This window comes from Pocillopora verrucosa, chromosome 3 (assembly GCF_036669915.1).
Source record: "Pocillopora verrucosa isolate sample1 chromosome 3, ASM3666991v2, whole genome shotgun sequence".
NCBI lineage: Eukaryota > Metazoa > Cnidaria > Anthozoa > Scleractinia > Pocilloporidae > Pocillopora > Pocillopora verrucosa.
In genome coordinates this window covers 27539135-27555589 of record NC_089314.1, presented here as the reverse complement: position 1 = coordinate 27555589, position 16455 = coordinate 27539135, and the positions used below count along the sequence as shown (strand labels likewise).

The window sequence follows — 16455 nt, the reverse complement described above, 5'->3', positions numbered from 1 at the left end:
TGGCGGATTAAGCATTTGTTTGTTATTTCGAATTGTGATTCTTTACTTTCGACGATCTTGCTTCTCGAGCAGTTTTGTAATTGAACAGTTGCGATGTATCCAAGAGTGAAAAGATCAATTTCTGAGAGTGGAAATCCTTCGGCGAAAAGAACGTTTCGTTCCTTTTCGTTTTCCGATGCAGCTGGCAATGGAACTCAGCGTGAAACTAACGGGAATTCTAAACAACTACACGGCCACCACACGGCTCAAAACCCAGCGCGAAAACAGAGTTTTAACCTGCCGATTTACACAGGGCGTAATGTAATTATTTCCGAAGTACGGAGCAGAGAAAACGTGATAATTATTGGGGAAACTGGCAGTGGAAAGACAACACAAATTCCACAATATCTCCATGAGGCACGCTTGACAAAGCTCGGAGCTGTCGCATGCACACAACCAAGACGCGTGGCAGCGATAAGCATTGCACAGAGAGTTGCTAAGGAGATGCACGTGCAACTGGGGGAAGAAGTTGGGTATACTGTGCGATTCGAAGACGTTACCTCGGCGAAAACATGCGTGAAATACATGACCGATGGAATGTTGCTGAGAGAAGCCATAGGCGACCCCATACTTCACAGATACTCTGTTGTTATTTTAGACGAAGCTCATGAGCGAACTGTACACACCGACGTCCTTTTTGGTGTTGTGAAAGCAGCTCAAGAGATGCGTAAAGAAAAACATCAGAAACCGCTCAAAATTGTTGTTATGTCTGCCACTCTAGAGGCAGAACATTTTTCACGGTATTTCAACAGTGCGAAGGTGTTGTACATTGAAGGACGTCAGCATCCAGTTCAAATTATGTATGCAGTGGAGCAGCAAAAAGACTATGTGCATGCAGCACTTGTTTCAGTAATGCAACTGCACCAAGAAATGCCACTGGGGTAAATAACTAAGAAAATAATTACAAAATTTAATGAAATAAATCATATTTTGACTACTGAATGATATTTAAGTATGGAAATGCTCCTTGCATGTGTTGCAATCAAGGAAGTGCAGAAAAAAAGCCTGGTTAATTGTAGTAAAATTTGTCTTTCCTGAAACATGTTGAATTATATCTCAGTGGATTATGGTGCCTAAATAGTTCAATTGGAAGGTGCATGTTAGAATTTTGTTGGAGCCTGATTTTCACAGGCTTTTTTCATGCAATTTTAATTATTATTTCTCACCTGCAACTTAAAAATACTTAAAATTTCCAGAGGTTGTTTCCGAGTTAAGAAATCCCCACTCTCCAAATGGGGCCAGGTGCAAAGCTTTTCTTGTGAAAACGATGAGACTCAAGTGAAATCCTTTTCAAATCAAAAGCATTGTGCTTACCTTTTGAACAAAGGGCCTGGGCATTTCCAAAATGGCCTATTGGTACGCATGGCTACCATAATAGCAAAAACAAGAAATAACTAAAATTTAATTGCCTAGGGTACAGTAAAGAGGGATGGCAAATGGTCCATGTAAAACAACTTGAGACTCATCTAGCAATTATTTAAGTAAAAGTGGGCTACTGGTGTCCAATCACATTCAATATTTTGTGATAATTTTGATTTCATAGTAAATAAACTGGTTTGATACAATCTGAAGTAAGTAAAGTAAGTCACTTCTGTTCAAATTATTGATTCCTCACAGCAAAAGATAAGAGTCAAACTAAACTGTCTCTGGTCTAAACTTTATATTTGTAGTGGAGACATTCTGGTGTTTTTGACTGGTCAAGATGAAATCGAATCTTTAGCCAAACTTGTGACAGATTGTGCACAGCACTGTGAAGCAGGTTAGTTGGCTTTTTCAATCCTTAATATGATTATGAAATTTTCATTACAAGAACAATGAAGAAGTTGCAATAAGTACAAACTGCATAATTTTTGCATATTTTTTGTATATTATATCCAGTTTGGCAAGTAGTATTTGTAAATTACTGTTTTTGGTGCTCCAAAATTTCCACTTAATTCAGAGAACAGAACTGTAAGATAACATTCCTCATAGAATATGAGGTACCAGAAATACATGTATACTGAATGTTCATTAACCTATTATCTATTATACCAGTAATTCTTAAGAAATTTTAAAAAGCTTTTTAAAAAAAATTTTCTCATGTTTTCCCCCAATATTTTGTGAACTATCTTGTGGAGAAACTGTTGAGAAGTGCGGTCAATTTTCTATCCTGAAATATAAGTTTGTTTAATTAATTTCTCTTTTTGGAATATTACATGTACGTACTGAGGGGAAGTAGGAGCTACTCATCAATCATTTCTGGGATTTAAAAAAGAATTAAAAAGGAAAACTTGACTGATTGGTTTTCCCTGTTCAACTGGAACCAAAATTATTCTTAGTTTGTTTCCTAAGTTACTACCCATTTTTTATAGAGTGTGACACACTTGTACATGTTATATATTTTTTTTCCACTTTTTTACTTAGGATGCCCTGAGGTCCTAGTTTGTCCAATGTTTGCTGCTCTTCCTTCCCAGCATCAAATGAAAGTGTTTATTTCAGCTCCTATAGGCAAAAGGAAAGTTATTCTAGCAACAAATATTGCAGAAACATCAATAACCATTCCAGGGGTCAAATATGTGGTAGATACAGGCTTTGTTAAAGGAAAAGGTGGGTACAATTCATAATGAACATTTCTATGAAATTAACATTGAAACAATTTTGTCAGTTTTGGTTGTACTTCTTTGAGTGATAAGAGATTTGAGTGATGAGAGTGATGGTAGTAATAAAATCATTTACAGTGACTTCCTGATTTATTGTTCCTTTTCCAGCTTTTCATCCCAAGACTGGCCTTGACATACTGCAGGTTCAACCAGTCTCAAAGGCACAGGCACGCCAACGGACTGGTCGGGCAGGACGAGAAACCAGTGGAGTCTGTTACAGACTTTATACAGAGGAACAGTTTGATGAGCTGAAGGAGATGACAATGCCAGAAATCCAACGGTGTAACTTGGCAAGTGTTGTCTTGCAGCTTATGGCCCTGGGTATATTGGATGTTCTCCATTTTGACTTTCTTGACTCTCCTTCACAAGATGCAATAGAAAATGCATTGGAACAGTTAGTGGTGTTAGGAGCAGTAAGGAAAGGGAACAGTGGCTTTGAGGTAAAATTACTCTAAGGCTGGTTTTCTTTTATTATTAAAAGTTCAAGTTATATTAATTGTTTTTTTCTGAATTTCATTGTATGCACTGGTAACTCCCAAAATCTAATTGTTAATTCTCAGCTCTGACTGCCTCACATTTCCTTGTAAATTAATTACCAGTCAGAATTTAGTGTTAGATCAAGATAACAACATCTGCCTGATAAGTTTGAATATTCTCATTACCTTTTTGCTGGATATTGTACGGATCTGATAGGGAGAAATTACAAGTTAATCACTTTGAGGGAGTTGAAAGGGTTTTGTTGTTGTTGTTGATTGATGTGGACAGAGATAAGACAAAGAAGCCCTGAAGCATGGATGACAACCAACAGAAAATTAAACTTGCACATGAGTTGAAGTGCATGATTCAAACTGGGGCTGCAGTTGCAGAGACAAGAGCTTTCAGAATTATACCATCCCTTCTCCTTGCTACTATATGCCATTTATAACAAATTCCTTTAATTTTTGTTGCACCTTTAGCTAATGCCTCTTGGTCGTAAAATGGCTAATTTTCCATTGGAGCCCAGACTGGCCAAAGTGATTCTGTCATCACATGAATTAAATTGCAGTGAGGAGATAATCACCATTGTAGCTTTGCTGTCTGTGGACTCCCTTACTTACACCCCACAAAGCAAACGGGACCATGCCTTAGCAGTACGCAAGAAGTTCCTTTCATCAGAAGGTGACCAAATGACTCTTCTGAATATTTACAGAGCTTACAAAGCCGTCAGTGGCCACAAAGAGTGGTGTCATGAACACTTCATCAACTCCCAAACTGTTAAACGTGTCATGGACATAAGAAAACAACTGCGAGAGATTTGCATAAGACTGGACATTCCTTTGATATCTTGCGGCAAGGACACTGTGAACATTCGGCACTGTCTTGCCAAAGGACTCTTCATGAATGCTGCAGAGCTGCAGCTTGATGGGACATATCTGACTGTGACTCACAGGCAACCTGTTACCATTCATCCTACCTCATCACTGTTTGGTTCTAAGCCACAGTATGTTGTTTACAATGAACTTATACACACCACAAAGTGTTACATGCGTGATGTATGTGTGGTAGATCCGTCTTGGCTTCAAGAAGCTGCACCAAATTATTTTAAAGAGCACAGACTTCATTCACAACCAACATCAGTTCGTTCATAATTAATTTTTCCTTGAAAGAACTATACATGCAGTCTGAAATTAGAAGATTTTTCCCATCATTGTAACATGTGCCACTGAATAAGGGAGAGCATGGAATAAAACCCAAAGTGAATTAACTCTGGAACTCCCACAAGTGACCAATTTCTCCCCACAATTTCTCTACAGTGTCAAGCAAAAATGCGATCAGTGTAGAGAAAAATATTAATCAGGGGATCCAATACCAAATTCTCTAAACTAACATGAAAGGAACATTATGGCATAAAGCAAGGAGAATCACTTATGAGATCTTGGGAGTGAAAGGGTTAAGTTACAAACTTCTCCTGGTCGTGTGCAAAGTAATGAAAGGCAATCTGAAAGGAGATTTCAGCAGTCTATCAAGTGTCACTGAAGGCTTTTTGCCATGCAACCTCTCAAAGTAAATAATACTGCCACAAAAGCACTACCTCCAGTCAAAAGAGTACAGAATTTATTGATGCAATTAATAATAATAATATTTGGATTGACTGGAATGGTTGTAAATAATTACATTTAATGTATCTCTCAGTTAGTGTGTGTGGTCAATTTAGCAGGCTGTTTTTCGCCTTAAAGTTTGTTTGAATTGAAATCTTCCCCCAGAGATAAAATAAATATCTTGCTAACCTTGTTTCATTTTCGTGGTCAGTAATGAGTTGCTGAACCAAAGTTTTTTTTTTCCTTTTTTTTCTTGCTTGGGCAATAAATCCAAATGCAAAAAATTGGTCCATAACTTAAAATGTGTGAATTACACTTAACCAGCTCGAATGTTTGTAAAGTGCATGCAAAGGGCAACACATTACCCAGGTTTTTAGAGACATTTCCAGTGAGTGTCGCAAGTACTTCTAGATTTCTTTGGTTTTGCTTTTCTCTGCTTTTTCTCCCACCTCTTTTTCAACCAATCAGATTCAAAGCTGATTGGACACTGTGATTTATTTGGTTGGTTTAATGACACTTGAGAGAAAAGCAGTTGGTCTCTTGCCATCCCTAGTAGCCATAAATTTAAACAGTCTGCCTATCAGTGTAAAAGGGAGTATCATCAAGTATTTCAGGAATTTCACTTAGGAATGTTGTCAAAACCTCTGGTTGTGAGTCATTTCCTAGTTAGATATCTATTTCCATGTTGATCTGACTGGCATACAAATTGTTTGGAAGCTTGTGGCTCGCAGAGTATTTGAAATCACAAAAGCAACGAATTTGATATATTTTCTGGCCAACACTATTTGAGGAAGGCTCATGGAAAGTGAAGCTCCTCATTATGAGACTATTCATTGAAAAAGAAAAACCACAGTCAGATTTCTCTGCTGATGCTGACAATGAGGAAGGACTTACATCACAATGTACAAAGAGCCTCTCAGAGCACAAAGCCAGGTTCAAACTTAACCCTTTGCTCCCTCACATCAGTATGCATAATCTCCATACCATTTGATGCTAGGAACCCTTAGGAGTCAAAGGGCTAAGCTAACATTATTAGTAGTTTTTTTTTCAGTTTTGGCTCAAGACCGAAAACGGACAAACAGTGAATAGAATTAATCTTTGTAGAAAAGGTTGTGGTTATTCATCATGGTGAATAACAATAAAAGTTCAGTTTTTCGTTTGTCTCATGATACTGCTGCATACTGCTAGTCTTCTTCGGGTGATGAGGTCGACTAGTCATGCATGATCTTACACACCTCAACATTATTACACATATTTTCCACACCATTCTCTACACATTTCCATGGGTACTAACACAGAGAATTTGTTTAATGATCACAAGCCTCTAAAGATGGTGATCACTTCCCCTATTCTCATGTTTGATTCAGGAGTGATTCCATAAGATGAAATAGTTAGATGCTTGCCACTTGCAGAGATAAAAGGGTTAGGTAATTTCCATCCCAGGAGACCAATACAGTTGCTGAAGTTTCTAATGCAACAAATCCAGCTCTGTACAGAATCTATTTCTTCCAATATTCCATAAGTGAGTTTCTTACAATTTGTTATTGACAAGGTTAATTGGGGATTTGACTATGTGTTGTACGATTCAGATTTATAAATGCTGGCTTTTTATGGAAATCTTGAAAAGCAGTCAGTCAATTTCAAAGTCCTAGCCCAATCCCTAAATTCTACTCATTTAATTTTATTACCATTAATGGTAGACTTGTGCAGCAAATCTTAGGGATGTCATACAACAACTCTTTCTTCACCCAGTAGCACATTTTGTCCCTGGGCTAGTGTTTTGACTACAGCCAATGAACACATATCAGTTAAATTGCTTTTTAAAGGCAAAAAGCATACTTTGGGTGAATGTTGATGTAGCACAAAGACAACCACAGTACAATACAATCTCTATTTTTCCAGTCTATATTATTCTCACAGGAGCCTCAAGATTGTGTTCCAAAATTAATTACTGGTACCAAAGTTAAATCTGCAAGCTACAATAATTATAATAATAACAACAATAATAATAACAGTAATAATAATAAAAATAATAATAATGGTGATAATAATTATTGTTGCATCCTACATAGATAACCTATCATTCTTAATGTTCCACTTTATCAGGCATTTAATCAAATCAAAAACCAACCAGAATGGAAATCCATGGATCTAAGGGATGGGTTTAAAAGTAGGTAGTCAAGCACTTGTTGTTTAGTTTACAGTGTACACTGTGGCATGAATAAAAATTTCAATCAAAAATAAAAAAAAATTCATGAATATTTTCAGTCATACTTTTAATTGTGAGTACAGTAATAAGATGCAGTTGGAAGAGGGTTTTCTACTTCATCTCCCAAATGAACTGTAGATTATCATGAGAAGTAGTGGTATAACGTATACGACCTTGCAGATAATTTTATAATCCAGATGCAAAAGTAGTTCTCATCCTGCAAGATGCTTGTCTTCTACTAGGTTGGAACATGACTGTTTTCCTGTTGTCTTGTGAATGATTTGCTCTGTTTATAGAAGGTTAATCTCTTTCTGATGTAATAGGAGTTGCACTTGTTACAGCAGTTACCATCTTAGCAAAATTCACTCAATAACCATTCCTCTCTGAATTCCAGCACTCAACATCTTTCCCGCGGTGATGATTCTTTAGAAGCTGACAGCCATACTAATCAGTTTAGTATAATCCACATCCTTTGAGGTTATTTGCAATAATTGTATCAGTAACTGCATTAAATACAAAAGTGATATTGTCCGTGTCTGTTGCACATGTAAGATGAACATATATTTCTTTTTCATCGTTCAAGTTTTTGGCCTCAAATTGTTTCCTAATGTAAAGGCAGCCAGCTTCATATGTGTTTGGCCCTGCAAGCAAAGAACAAGCAAAGAGTAAGAATGTTAACATCTACAATGTAGCAAGTGTAGTTTGAATAAATCAGAAACTACATCCATGGTTTCCTGACCTTGGTGCAGTGGTGCATTGTGCTCTACTATTAACCTTTTAACTCCTGGAAGTGTTAGTCATGTAATTTCTTCCTATTCAATTCATACATTACTAAGCAAACAGGTAATAAGAATTCTTAAACTTATCAGGTACAGGTTGTTACTTTGATCTAACACCAGATTCTTCAAACCAAACCCCTTTTTATCACCTTTCCTTTCTCATCACAACATGGAACGATTGGAATTAGGCACAAATGGTGTATGTTGTGTCCAATGGAATGGACCACTTAAGACCCATAATGGAATATACACCAAAAGAGAGGCTATCATAGGTTTGCAGGGATATCAATTTTCTTTATGGGGATACTATGAAGAGATTGTGCACCAGGTGTAAACATTATTTCCTATTCCAGTCCTATATATAATATAATATAAATATATAAATTTGTAAACAAAAAAAGAAGAAACGTTCCACATTCTTGACAAGATAGAGTGTTGTACCAGGTTTGGCTCATTAACACTCTACACTGAAATCAAGGCCTTGGTAAGATTAAGCCCCCTTACACCCAATGTCATTATACATATTCCCCATTTTGTTCCTTTTACATTTCATCACATGCTGACATGGAGAATTTGTTCAACAGTCAAGACCTTCTCTAGTTGGTGATCATTTCCTTTATTCCTGTGACCTTAATGTTTGATTCAGGGGTGATAATGTATGGAGAAATTAGATGCTAGTCACTCTAAGGAGTTTAATGGTTAACTCATGGAACTACTTGATGATCACAACAGAAATCTGTGAAATTTTTCTTGTTTGTAAACATAAATCCTACCTGAATAATCTGGAAAACATATTGTGAGTGGAGAAGTAGAAATTTTTTCTTCAAATAAATCCTTTTTGTTAAGGAAGAGTATAACTGAAGTTTCAACAAACCATCTGTTGTTCACTATCGACTCAAACAATTTTAAACTCTCTTCCATTCGGTTCTGAGAGAAAGAAAATTGATGATTAGTTGCTAGAACAACACAGTATTATTAGCAGTCCATCAATATTATGACAAGAAAAACTGTAGGGAAAGGGCTGGTGATAAATATTCCCTTAATGCAAAAGACTGTTTCACATAAAACTTTGCAGTGTTCAATTTTGACCTGGCTAAAATGAGTTATTCAAATATGCCCTAGAATGTTCAAAATCATGCCTCAAATTTTTAAATTTCAAACTTTTCCAAGGTATCATACTTTGTAACATGCCATGTTTGCGATGCAAGCATAATTCAGTTCAGCCACCCACTTAGTTTAGATCATACACTTACCAGTTGTACATTTTCTATTAACAATCCTACTATCGAAAACTATCACAGGTTGCCCAATTTCCCACACTCTTTATCACTTCAACACTGGCCAGACTTACTGTGGTTTCATCTTCCTGCAGTGTCAAGTCATATGCACTCAATGCAACACAGTATATTATAGCTGTGACATCTTCAAAGCAATGAATCCATTTTTTGCGCTCAGATCTCTGACCTCCTACATCAAACAATCTGTAAGCAAGAGCCAAGAAAATATGTTACACCAAATTGAGAAATATTGTTTGAAAAAATATGGAGCCTTTCTATGAGATAGAAAGGTCTGTTACTTACTTAAAATGGAGCCTCTTGAAATCAAACTGGATTTCAACAATGCCGGTGGTTTTTACCCTCGTCCGTAAGAGATCCTGTGCCGTGGGTTCATAATTTTCAGCTCCAATTCTTTCTATTGCATCTAAATAACTACAGAAAAGAAAGAATGCAGTCTAAAACAACCAAAACACCACTCTGCTTTTGAAGATAGATTAGGTTTTATCCTTGTGTCACAAAACTTTAATGTTAGTGGTCCACCGTAAAGAGTTTCTAAGCTGACATTTTAAGTGCTAGCCCTTCTTCTGAGAGGATATGGTGTTAGAATTTTAATTTTGCAATTTGGCCATTCAGAACTGGTTTGGCTTGCTTTCTTCACTACTGATACCACCACCCCCCCCCCCCCCAAATTTGGTGTCTCTTATGCTTGTAGTCTTTTAAAATTATTTTATGCAGTAGTTGGTTAGTAAAAAGATAAGGTTTTCAGATGTGGCATCCAATGGTTTATTTTCTGGTTTTTATTCAACAATTATGAGCCTCAACTGAGCAAACAGGCCAAGATTCTCATATCAAGGATCCTCCTGACCACACATTATTCAAAGAAATACATGACCAACCAGGGAATTTTTTTTTCTCAGGAGAGCATGCATTACAAATAATGTTTGGATTGTTGACCATGCTCTAAGGAGTACTGTGAGCAGGCTGTGAAATATGACTGTAAACCACCATGCAACAGAAGAGGGTCTAAGATTATTTCATATATGGGATGGTTGGTTTTCATCAAAATTCAATGCGGTTACGGTTATGGTTAATTGTATTGTGCTGTTTTGCAGTTTCTTACAGATGATTTCCTACTGGTGATTCTGGTATCTTCCATTTCTTGACCAATGTATATGTTAAATACTAGACCAGTACTAATACTTGTATTGAAATTTGAGGAGGATTTGATCATACCATTCCTTTTAAACTACTTATGCTTTGGACTATTTCAAATATGGCTATTTATTGACCTAGGATTTTTCATGATGAAATTTTGTCAATCATACTACCAAGGAAATATTTATATTGTTCAACAAAAATTTGCATCTGACGAATCAACATTGGTATATTGATGTCAGTCAGTCAATGCCAATATATCACTGTAAAATATTTATCTTACCTATCTAAAATCTCAACCTTTCTAAAATCAAGTCTAAGCAAGAAAAATTAATTATAACCAAGAAATAGGGCACTTTTGCTCGGACATGTCCAACAAATGGATAAATTACATTCAAATGCCTTCCACAATAAACCACAAGGCCAAATCTTTCTTCATCTGCAAAACTTGCTGTTTGAAAGATGCATAAAAATAAGAAAGACCTAAAGTAACAAATAGCAGTATTATTGGATTCAGTAATGTAAAGGTGACTGGTTATGCAAGTTATACATCCAGAAAACTCAATTTAGCTAACATAATTTTGATGCTCAGTACTTGAAACAAATTGATGTAAATGTTCAAAACAATTTTCTTTCAAGTCTCTCTTTATCACAAACACAAAACAATTACTTCTAAGGGGAAGACTATTAGACCATTTTTTGGCTGGTTGCTTAAAATCTGTGAAGATCTTTGGTCAATACCTTAATGAATTTTTTAAAATAGCTGTTTGATCTTCTGCAGACAACAGGTCCAATATAATGCAAGCTGCACTTTGATACAATACTGTATTGATCCATGGAATATTAAAATCAATATTACTGCAATGACATTCAGTCATGCTTGGTCTGAAGGGATCAGCTGCATGGGAAGATTACGTTTGGTCTAACCGAACATAATCTTCCAACTCACTTGCTTTTAGTGCTCAACTGCATTAAAAACATTTCACTTCACACAACATTTAGATAAAACATTTGAATGACTTGAAGGAGGTTTTGAGCACAGTTTTGCAAAACAACACCAAATAATTACCAAATTATTTGTCATTGGGGTTTGTTTTTGAAGTTAGTACTGGTAAAAATAAAATGTTTTTGTGTTTTTGAGTGATTTTACACCTTTCAACAAAATTGGGAAACACTGGAGACCAGACAAACAACTATTTTTGAATCAGTGACATTAAATTTACCATAAGTTTTACTGTGGAGATTTTGGATAATTCTTCTCAAGAGGAACATCTGTTCAGATTGATTACTCAAGTACTATAAAAAATGCTTCACAAAAATAATTCCCTGAAAACACCACAAAAACATGGAAATATCAGCTAAAACAATCAAAAGAGATCGTAAAATGTTATTTGGAAGAATTTACCAGCTAAGAATTATGTCAAATAACTGAAAAAAGGTAATCGGTTTTGGTAAACATCACGCAAGTTTGAGATGTACCTAAGAATTACTAGTGTTTACTGATAAAGGTGTAAAAGTTATTTTTCAAATTTAAGCAGTAATTATGATCGCGTGCGCCCAAAGTTATTTCTAAACAACCCAAGAGAAAATCCAAACAATTTGCAAGGTACCTAACAAACTTAACAGTCATCGTGCAAGGTCAATTTCTTCCTTATTACTTGGTAAATATATTACATCAACGATGTCACTTTAAGCAGGTCTAGTAAATTGCAAGAAAGCCGTATGATGACAAACAGTCTACCTCACACAAGTTTGCAATATTCGAAAATGCCCGTTCACATAACAAAGATATATTTTTCTCTCCAAAAAAAATGCGTCGAATTTTTTCCTCCTCTTTGGCGAGAAGTTTCCACCTTCATTTCGGGGAAACTGTTTCAAGATCGGAGCATGCCCAGAAGAGTCTACCGCAATGATCAAAACAACTGAAAATTGGCCCGATTTGTGATTATCGTCTGCGTTAATTTCTAAGGGACAGTGTTGATAATAAAGTGGCCTAGGCGCCAAAATATACACTTACTATCTGGCAGAGTCGTTCAGTTGATATTCTCTAGATCTCCGGAAACACTGTTTTATTCCTCCGTCTTGCCACAACCGTTTCATTGCTGCTGTTAACTCGGGCGTGAACGGTTCCTGATCGTCCGCCCTGGCCACCACATCGAAAACCATTTTGGCGTCCATCTACAAATGTAAAGCCAATATTCAGAACGACTGCACGGTTCACTAATCCGTCGACTGTTAATCCAGTCGAATATATGAAGTAAGATAACTAATCAACAAAGAAAAATTCAGGCGAAATTACGATGATCTTTCTTACAAGTCTCTCGTCTGTTTCGAAGTCTATCCGCAGTTTGTCCATCGCTCGAATAATTTTTAGTAGAGAGTAGATCGCATTACTGAAAACCAGGGGCTTATATTGACTGTAATCCTCTGCAGTAAAACCATGATCATGGATGATTCTGAAATAGAAAAACCAAAGACCAACTATGCTAAGAACACATTAGATTTTTCCTTGTAAACAGAGCGGGTAACCAAGTTGTAAACAAGCTTACGAAAATCGCCAAATGTCACATACTTCATTTGCTTTACTATAGTGCTTTTCCCCGATTCTCCTGCACCTGTAAGAAATAAGAATACAGTTGGATTGAGTCTTACGAGTGAATACAGCTCATAGAGGTCTGCAAACTCATCAACGCCGGTAAAATCAGCTAGAGGTCCACGCCTCCAGACTTCGCAGAGTCTGCTTTGGTCTGCAAAATTGCTCAGTTCAAACGCTCAAAGTTCGACAAAAATTTCATGCTCAAGTGGGAAAACATTCTAACGAATTAAACATTAAAGTCTCAATAAGCAGAGTCTAACCATCTGCTCGAGCAAAAACGAAGCAAAATCATAAAAAACACCAACAACCACACATCTACGAAGCTTACTTCAACCTACCAAGTAACAACAACTTCACTTCTCTTTCCGCGCGAACACTCTCCGCTTTCAAGTTTTTATCGATGGCTCTGCTCCGTGCAAGGGCTGCCCTATCTTCTGCACTCAAAGTGCAACCCATTTTGGCGGAAGGCCTAGACAGCTAGGTCTTTCACGTCCAAATAATGAGCATATTCATAGAAACTACCTAACAGCCATCGGCATTGTACGAGGATCTCGAATGGTAAGTCTCTGTCCAGGCCCGCGATCTACGGATCCGCGGAGGCCGTTTGACACAGGGCGGAACATTAGATACTAACAGGGGTAGGGTTCGTAAGTGGATTAATAATCTCAAAGAATTGCTAAAAAACACTTCACCAAATAAGTTCAAAAATAGCGAAATGAAGCAGGCTGTAAAATTTATCATTATCATCCCTCATCTTACAGAACCTAATCTTTTTCTCGTGATAACATTTACGCGAGAAAAGGACAGTCACTACCTCACGGACGGATTAACTTTGTTGCTCCGAAAAATGTAGTCTCTTCTTTTCGATCCAATCAGAAGGGGGCCTATAGAGAGGGCGACAAACAATACAATGGTCATAAAATAGCAAAGATATGTCGTGTCTTATCATATGACATGAGTTCTATAATTATCTTAAAGCGCATAGGTCCGTGCATGACATGGCAGGCATTCGGGAAGTAAAATCCCAATTAAACATTAGATCTTGCAAGTAGAAGCTCTATAGTGTTCTTAAATGGAATTAGGTCTTAATTTAGCTTTTTCTACTGCAAGGTTATGGCTGAGTGCCAGTTTACTGACGAACAAAACCAGCGGAAGTTTATTTAACGACTTTGGAACTTTGTTTTGCATCCTTGCAAACAAACGATCCTTTCCATGTGATTTTGACAATACAGTCTCTCGTGGACATCTAACTCATTGTCCCCCCCCCAAAAAAAATGAAATATTCAAATTTAAAAATAAAAAATCATGGCGTTTCAGTAGTGATAAAATTCTAACCATGCAAGGCTCCCCCCCCCACCACCACCAAAGTAACTTCGACTAAAATTTTCGATGGATCCCACAAATAATATTTTTAGACAGTGGAAAGACCAGATCAAAATGTTTTCGAAACGCTTCATGAAAAATAACAAATCTGTGTCAACATTAAGAAACGATGAACTGCAGCCGGTCAAAAGCTGAAAAAAATTTCATTCACCATTGCATCACCGGTAGAGTAGTGGAACTTTCCAATAAAAAACATGGAATTATCATAGACGAAACATATTTAAGGAATTAAAGCAAAAGGTTCCTGTTTGCAGCCGATCAAAAGCTGAAAAAAATATCATTCACCATTACATCACCGGTAGAGTAGTGGAACTTTCCAATAAAAAACATGGAATTATCACAGACGAAACATATTTAAGGAATAAAATCAAAAGGTTCCTGTTTATACTGGCGACCGAGGAACAAGACAGGCGAGGTATGATTTTATGTCTGAGGTTTTGCATGCTTCCGCATTAAACTTAAACAGTTTTGTAGAGTTTATTCTAAATTATTATTGGTTCGAAATACAAAATAAGATAAAAACTACTCGCAGTTAGCCACAGCTAGTCGAGGCAAGCGGTGGCTCAACGCATAATAAAACATTTCAATTAAATCTAGCAACGATACAGCAATACAAAATGAAAAGAGCGATATAATAACTGACAAGTACCTTAAATGTTAAAGGGGCTTTATAACAAAATTGTTGGTAACTACCGTCGATTATAACAACTAAGAGAAAAAATATATGTGATTTACTATACATCTTTACAAGAACAGACCACCAAGCCTAAATACAAAAGGAGATAATCAATTGATTACTGTCCTAACAAACATTTTAAATTAAAAAAAATAGGAGATATGACATTTTTAAAAGTACTTTAACAAGACGATCGTAGCCAATTATATTAGCAATAGGAATCGTAAACTTCAAGAAAGTAGGAAGGATGATCGGGCAACGCATTTAATAAGCCGAACTTTCAAGACATTTTCTTAATCAGATCAAGTAAATCGGTGTAATAATTTGCCTCCAAGAATTTTTTTGAAGGAGCACACAGTGAATTTTTTGCCTAGATTTCTGTTTAGACGAATGAGTCATTCCATCATGGAGAATATTCCAGACCTTCGTGCCGTTTCTTGAAAAATAATTTACTTTGCTTGTCTAGTCTAGAGTACTCGAAGAATGAATTATCGCTGGGCGATGATCTTGTGTTATATGGGTGAATATTAGATTGATAATTAAATATATTAGTTATCGGAGGTGGCGAGGATGAATTATTAAAACCGTCAGGTATTGAGATGGCAACTGATTTAAAACGCAGAAGATCTAAAGATACTAGATTGGAGGAGACGAAGAAAGCTATTGCATGAGATTCATCAGTAATCACCATAGAACATGAGGTGGAGGGCTCGTTTTCCCCCCTTCCCCGGGCGATAAAAGATGGTCAGCCCCTAAACTAAATGTCTGGGTGTTCCTATATTGATGACAATCTCTCCTGCATGGAGTTTTCACATTGCTCACATCGCCTAGAAAATAAGATGTCAATCGGCATTATTGTTAAACTAAGACGTTTCACACCCTGGTGTAACTTAGAGCATGTAAGCAGATCACTTATCCAGCCCTGTTTACTGTAGGGTGTGGTTGCAAGAGGCATGGGACTAAGTTTACAGAACTGCATAACAGAAAAAAATCTTTTGGTTGCACTATGATAAAATTTACCTGATCCCTGTAATATTGTTATGATCTCCTCTTCTCATCGGCAGTTACATTGGCAGTCAATTTTCCATATTCCACCCATTATGCTCTGTTGTCGACGAGTCAGTTCCCCCCGCAGGCGAAATAATGACTGGCCTCTTAGTGACATAACTGTTGCGTTTCAAAGGAACGTTTGAATTTCTGTTATGTTCGAAAACTTTCAAATTGACTTGTAACGTACCTATTTTGCCCATAAATGATGTTTTTTCTGTAAACAAGAAAGTGGCATCCGTTTGGTGAGAAGTGCCATATAAAAGCTTTGCAACTCCAAACAGAACATCCCCGTTTAAAACAGGGACGAAGATGGAAGATTTGAGGAGATCACATATTGGTCAGATGTTCGTGTTTGGTAGTTTATTGTCCACATCTCTGACGATAGATAACCTTCTAACATTGCCCTTCCGTCATATCAAAGTTACTACTGATAAACCAATACTGCGCTTTTCGTGTGGCAATAATAACGCTATAACGCTTACAGCCTATATATATCCAAATACAGAAACGACATCATGTCTCTCAAATAAAACTGATGTCTTTAAGTACAAAATTCAATTGTCGTCTTGCTATT

The 16455-nt window shown here is 36.7% G+C and overlaps 2 protein-coding genes across 2 annotated transcripts in view; one reads left to right on the top strand and one right to left on the bottom strand.

The window, feature by feature from the left end:
* LOC131799116 (ATP-dependent RNA helicase DHX33) overlaps positions 1-5008 on the top strand; it is a 5029-nt gene extending 21 nt beyond the window's left edge. The window contains exons 1-5 of the mRNA XM_059116789.2: positions 1-920; positions 1710-1798; positions 2443-2625; positions 2787-3118; positions 3635-5008. The exon at positions 1-920 is cut by the window's left edge and continues 21 nt beyond it. Of these exons, the coding sequence (XP_058972772.1) occupies positions 94-920; positions 1710-1798; positions 2443-2625; positions 2787-3118; positions 3635-4306 (2103 nt within the window). The 5' untranslated portion in view covers positions 1-93 and the 3' untranslated portion in view covers positions 4307-5008. The remainder of the gene's footprint in view (positions 921-1709; positions 1799-2442; positions 2626-2786; positions 3119-3634) is intronic.
* Positions 5009-6417: 1409 nt separating this feature from the next.
* LOC131799171 (guanine nucleotide-binding protein G(o) subunit alpha-like) lies at positions 6418-13332 on the bottom strand. The gene is made up of 8 exons (XM_059116868.2): positions 13111-13332; positions 12749-12791; positions 12491-12632; positions 12194-12354; positions 9325-9453; positions 9096-9225; positions 8518-8671; positions 6418-7606 (listed from the first exon to the last, which is right to left on the bottom strand). Exons 1-8 carry the CDS (start codon positions 13226-13228, stop codon positions 7419-7421), a joined length of 1065 nt encoding a protein of 354 aa, XP_058972851.1. The 5' UTR covers positions 13229-13332; the 3' UTR covers positions 6418-7418.
* Positions 13333-16455: the final 3123 nt, after the last annotated feature.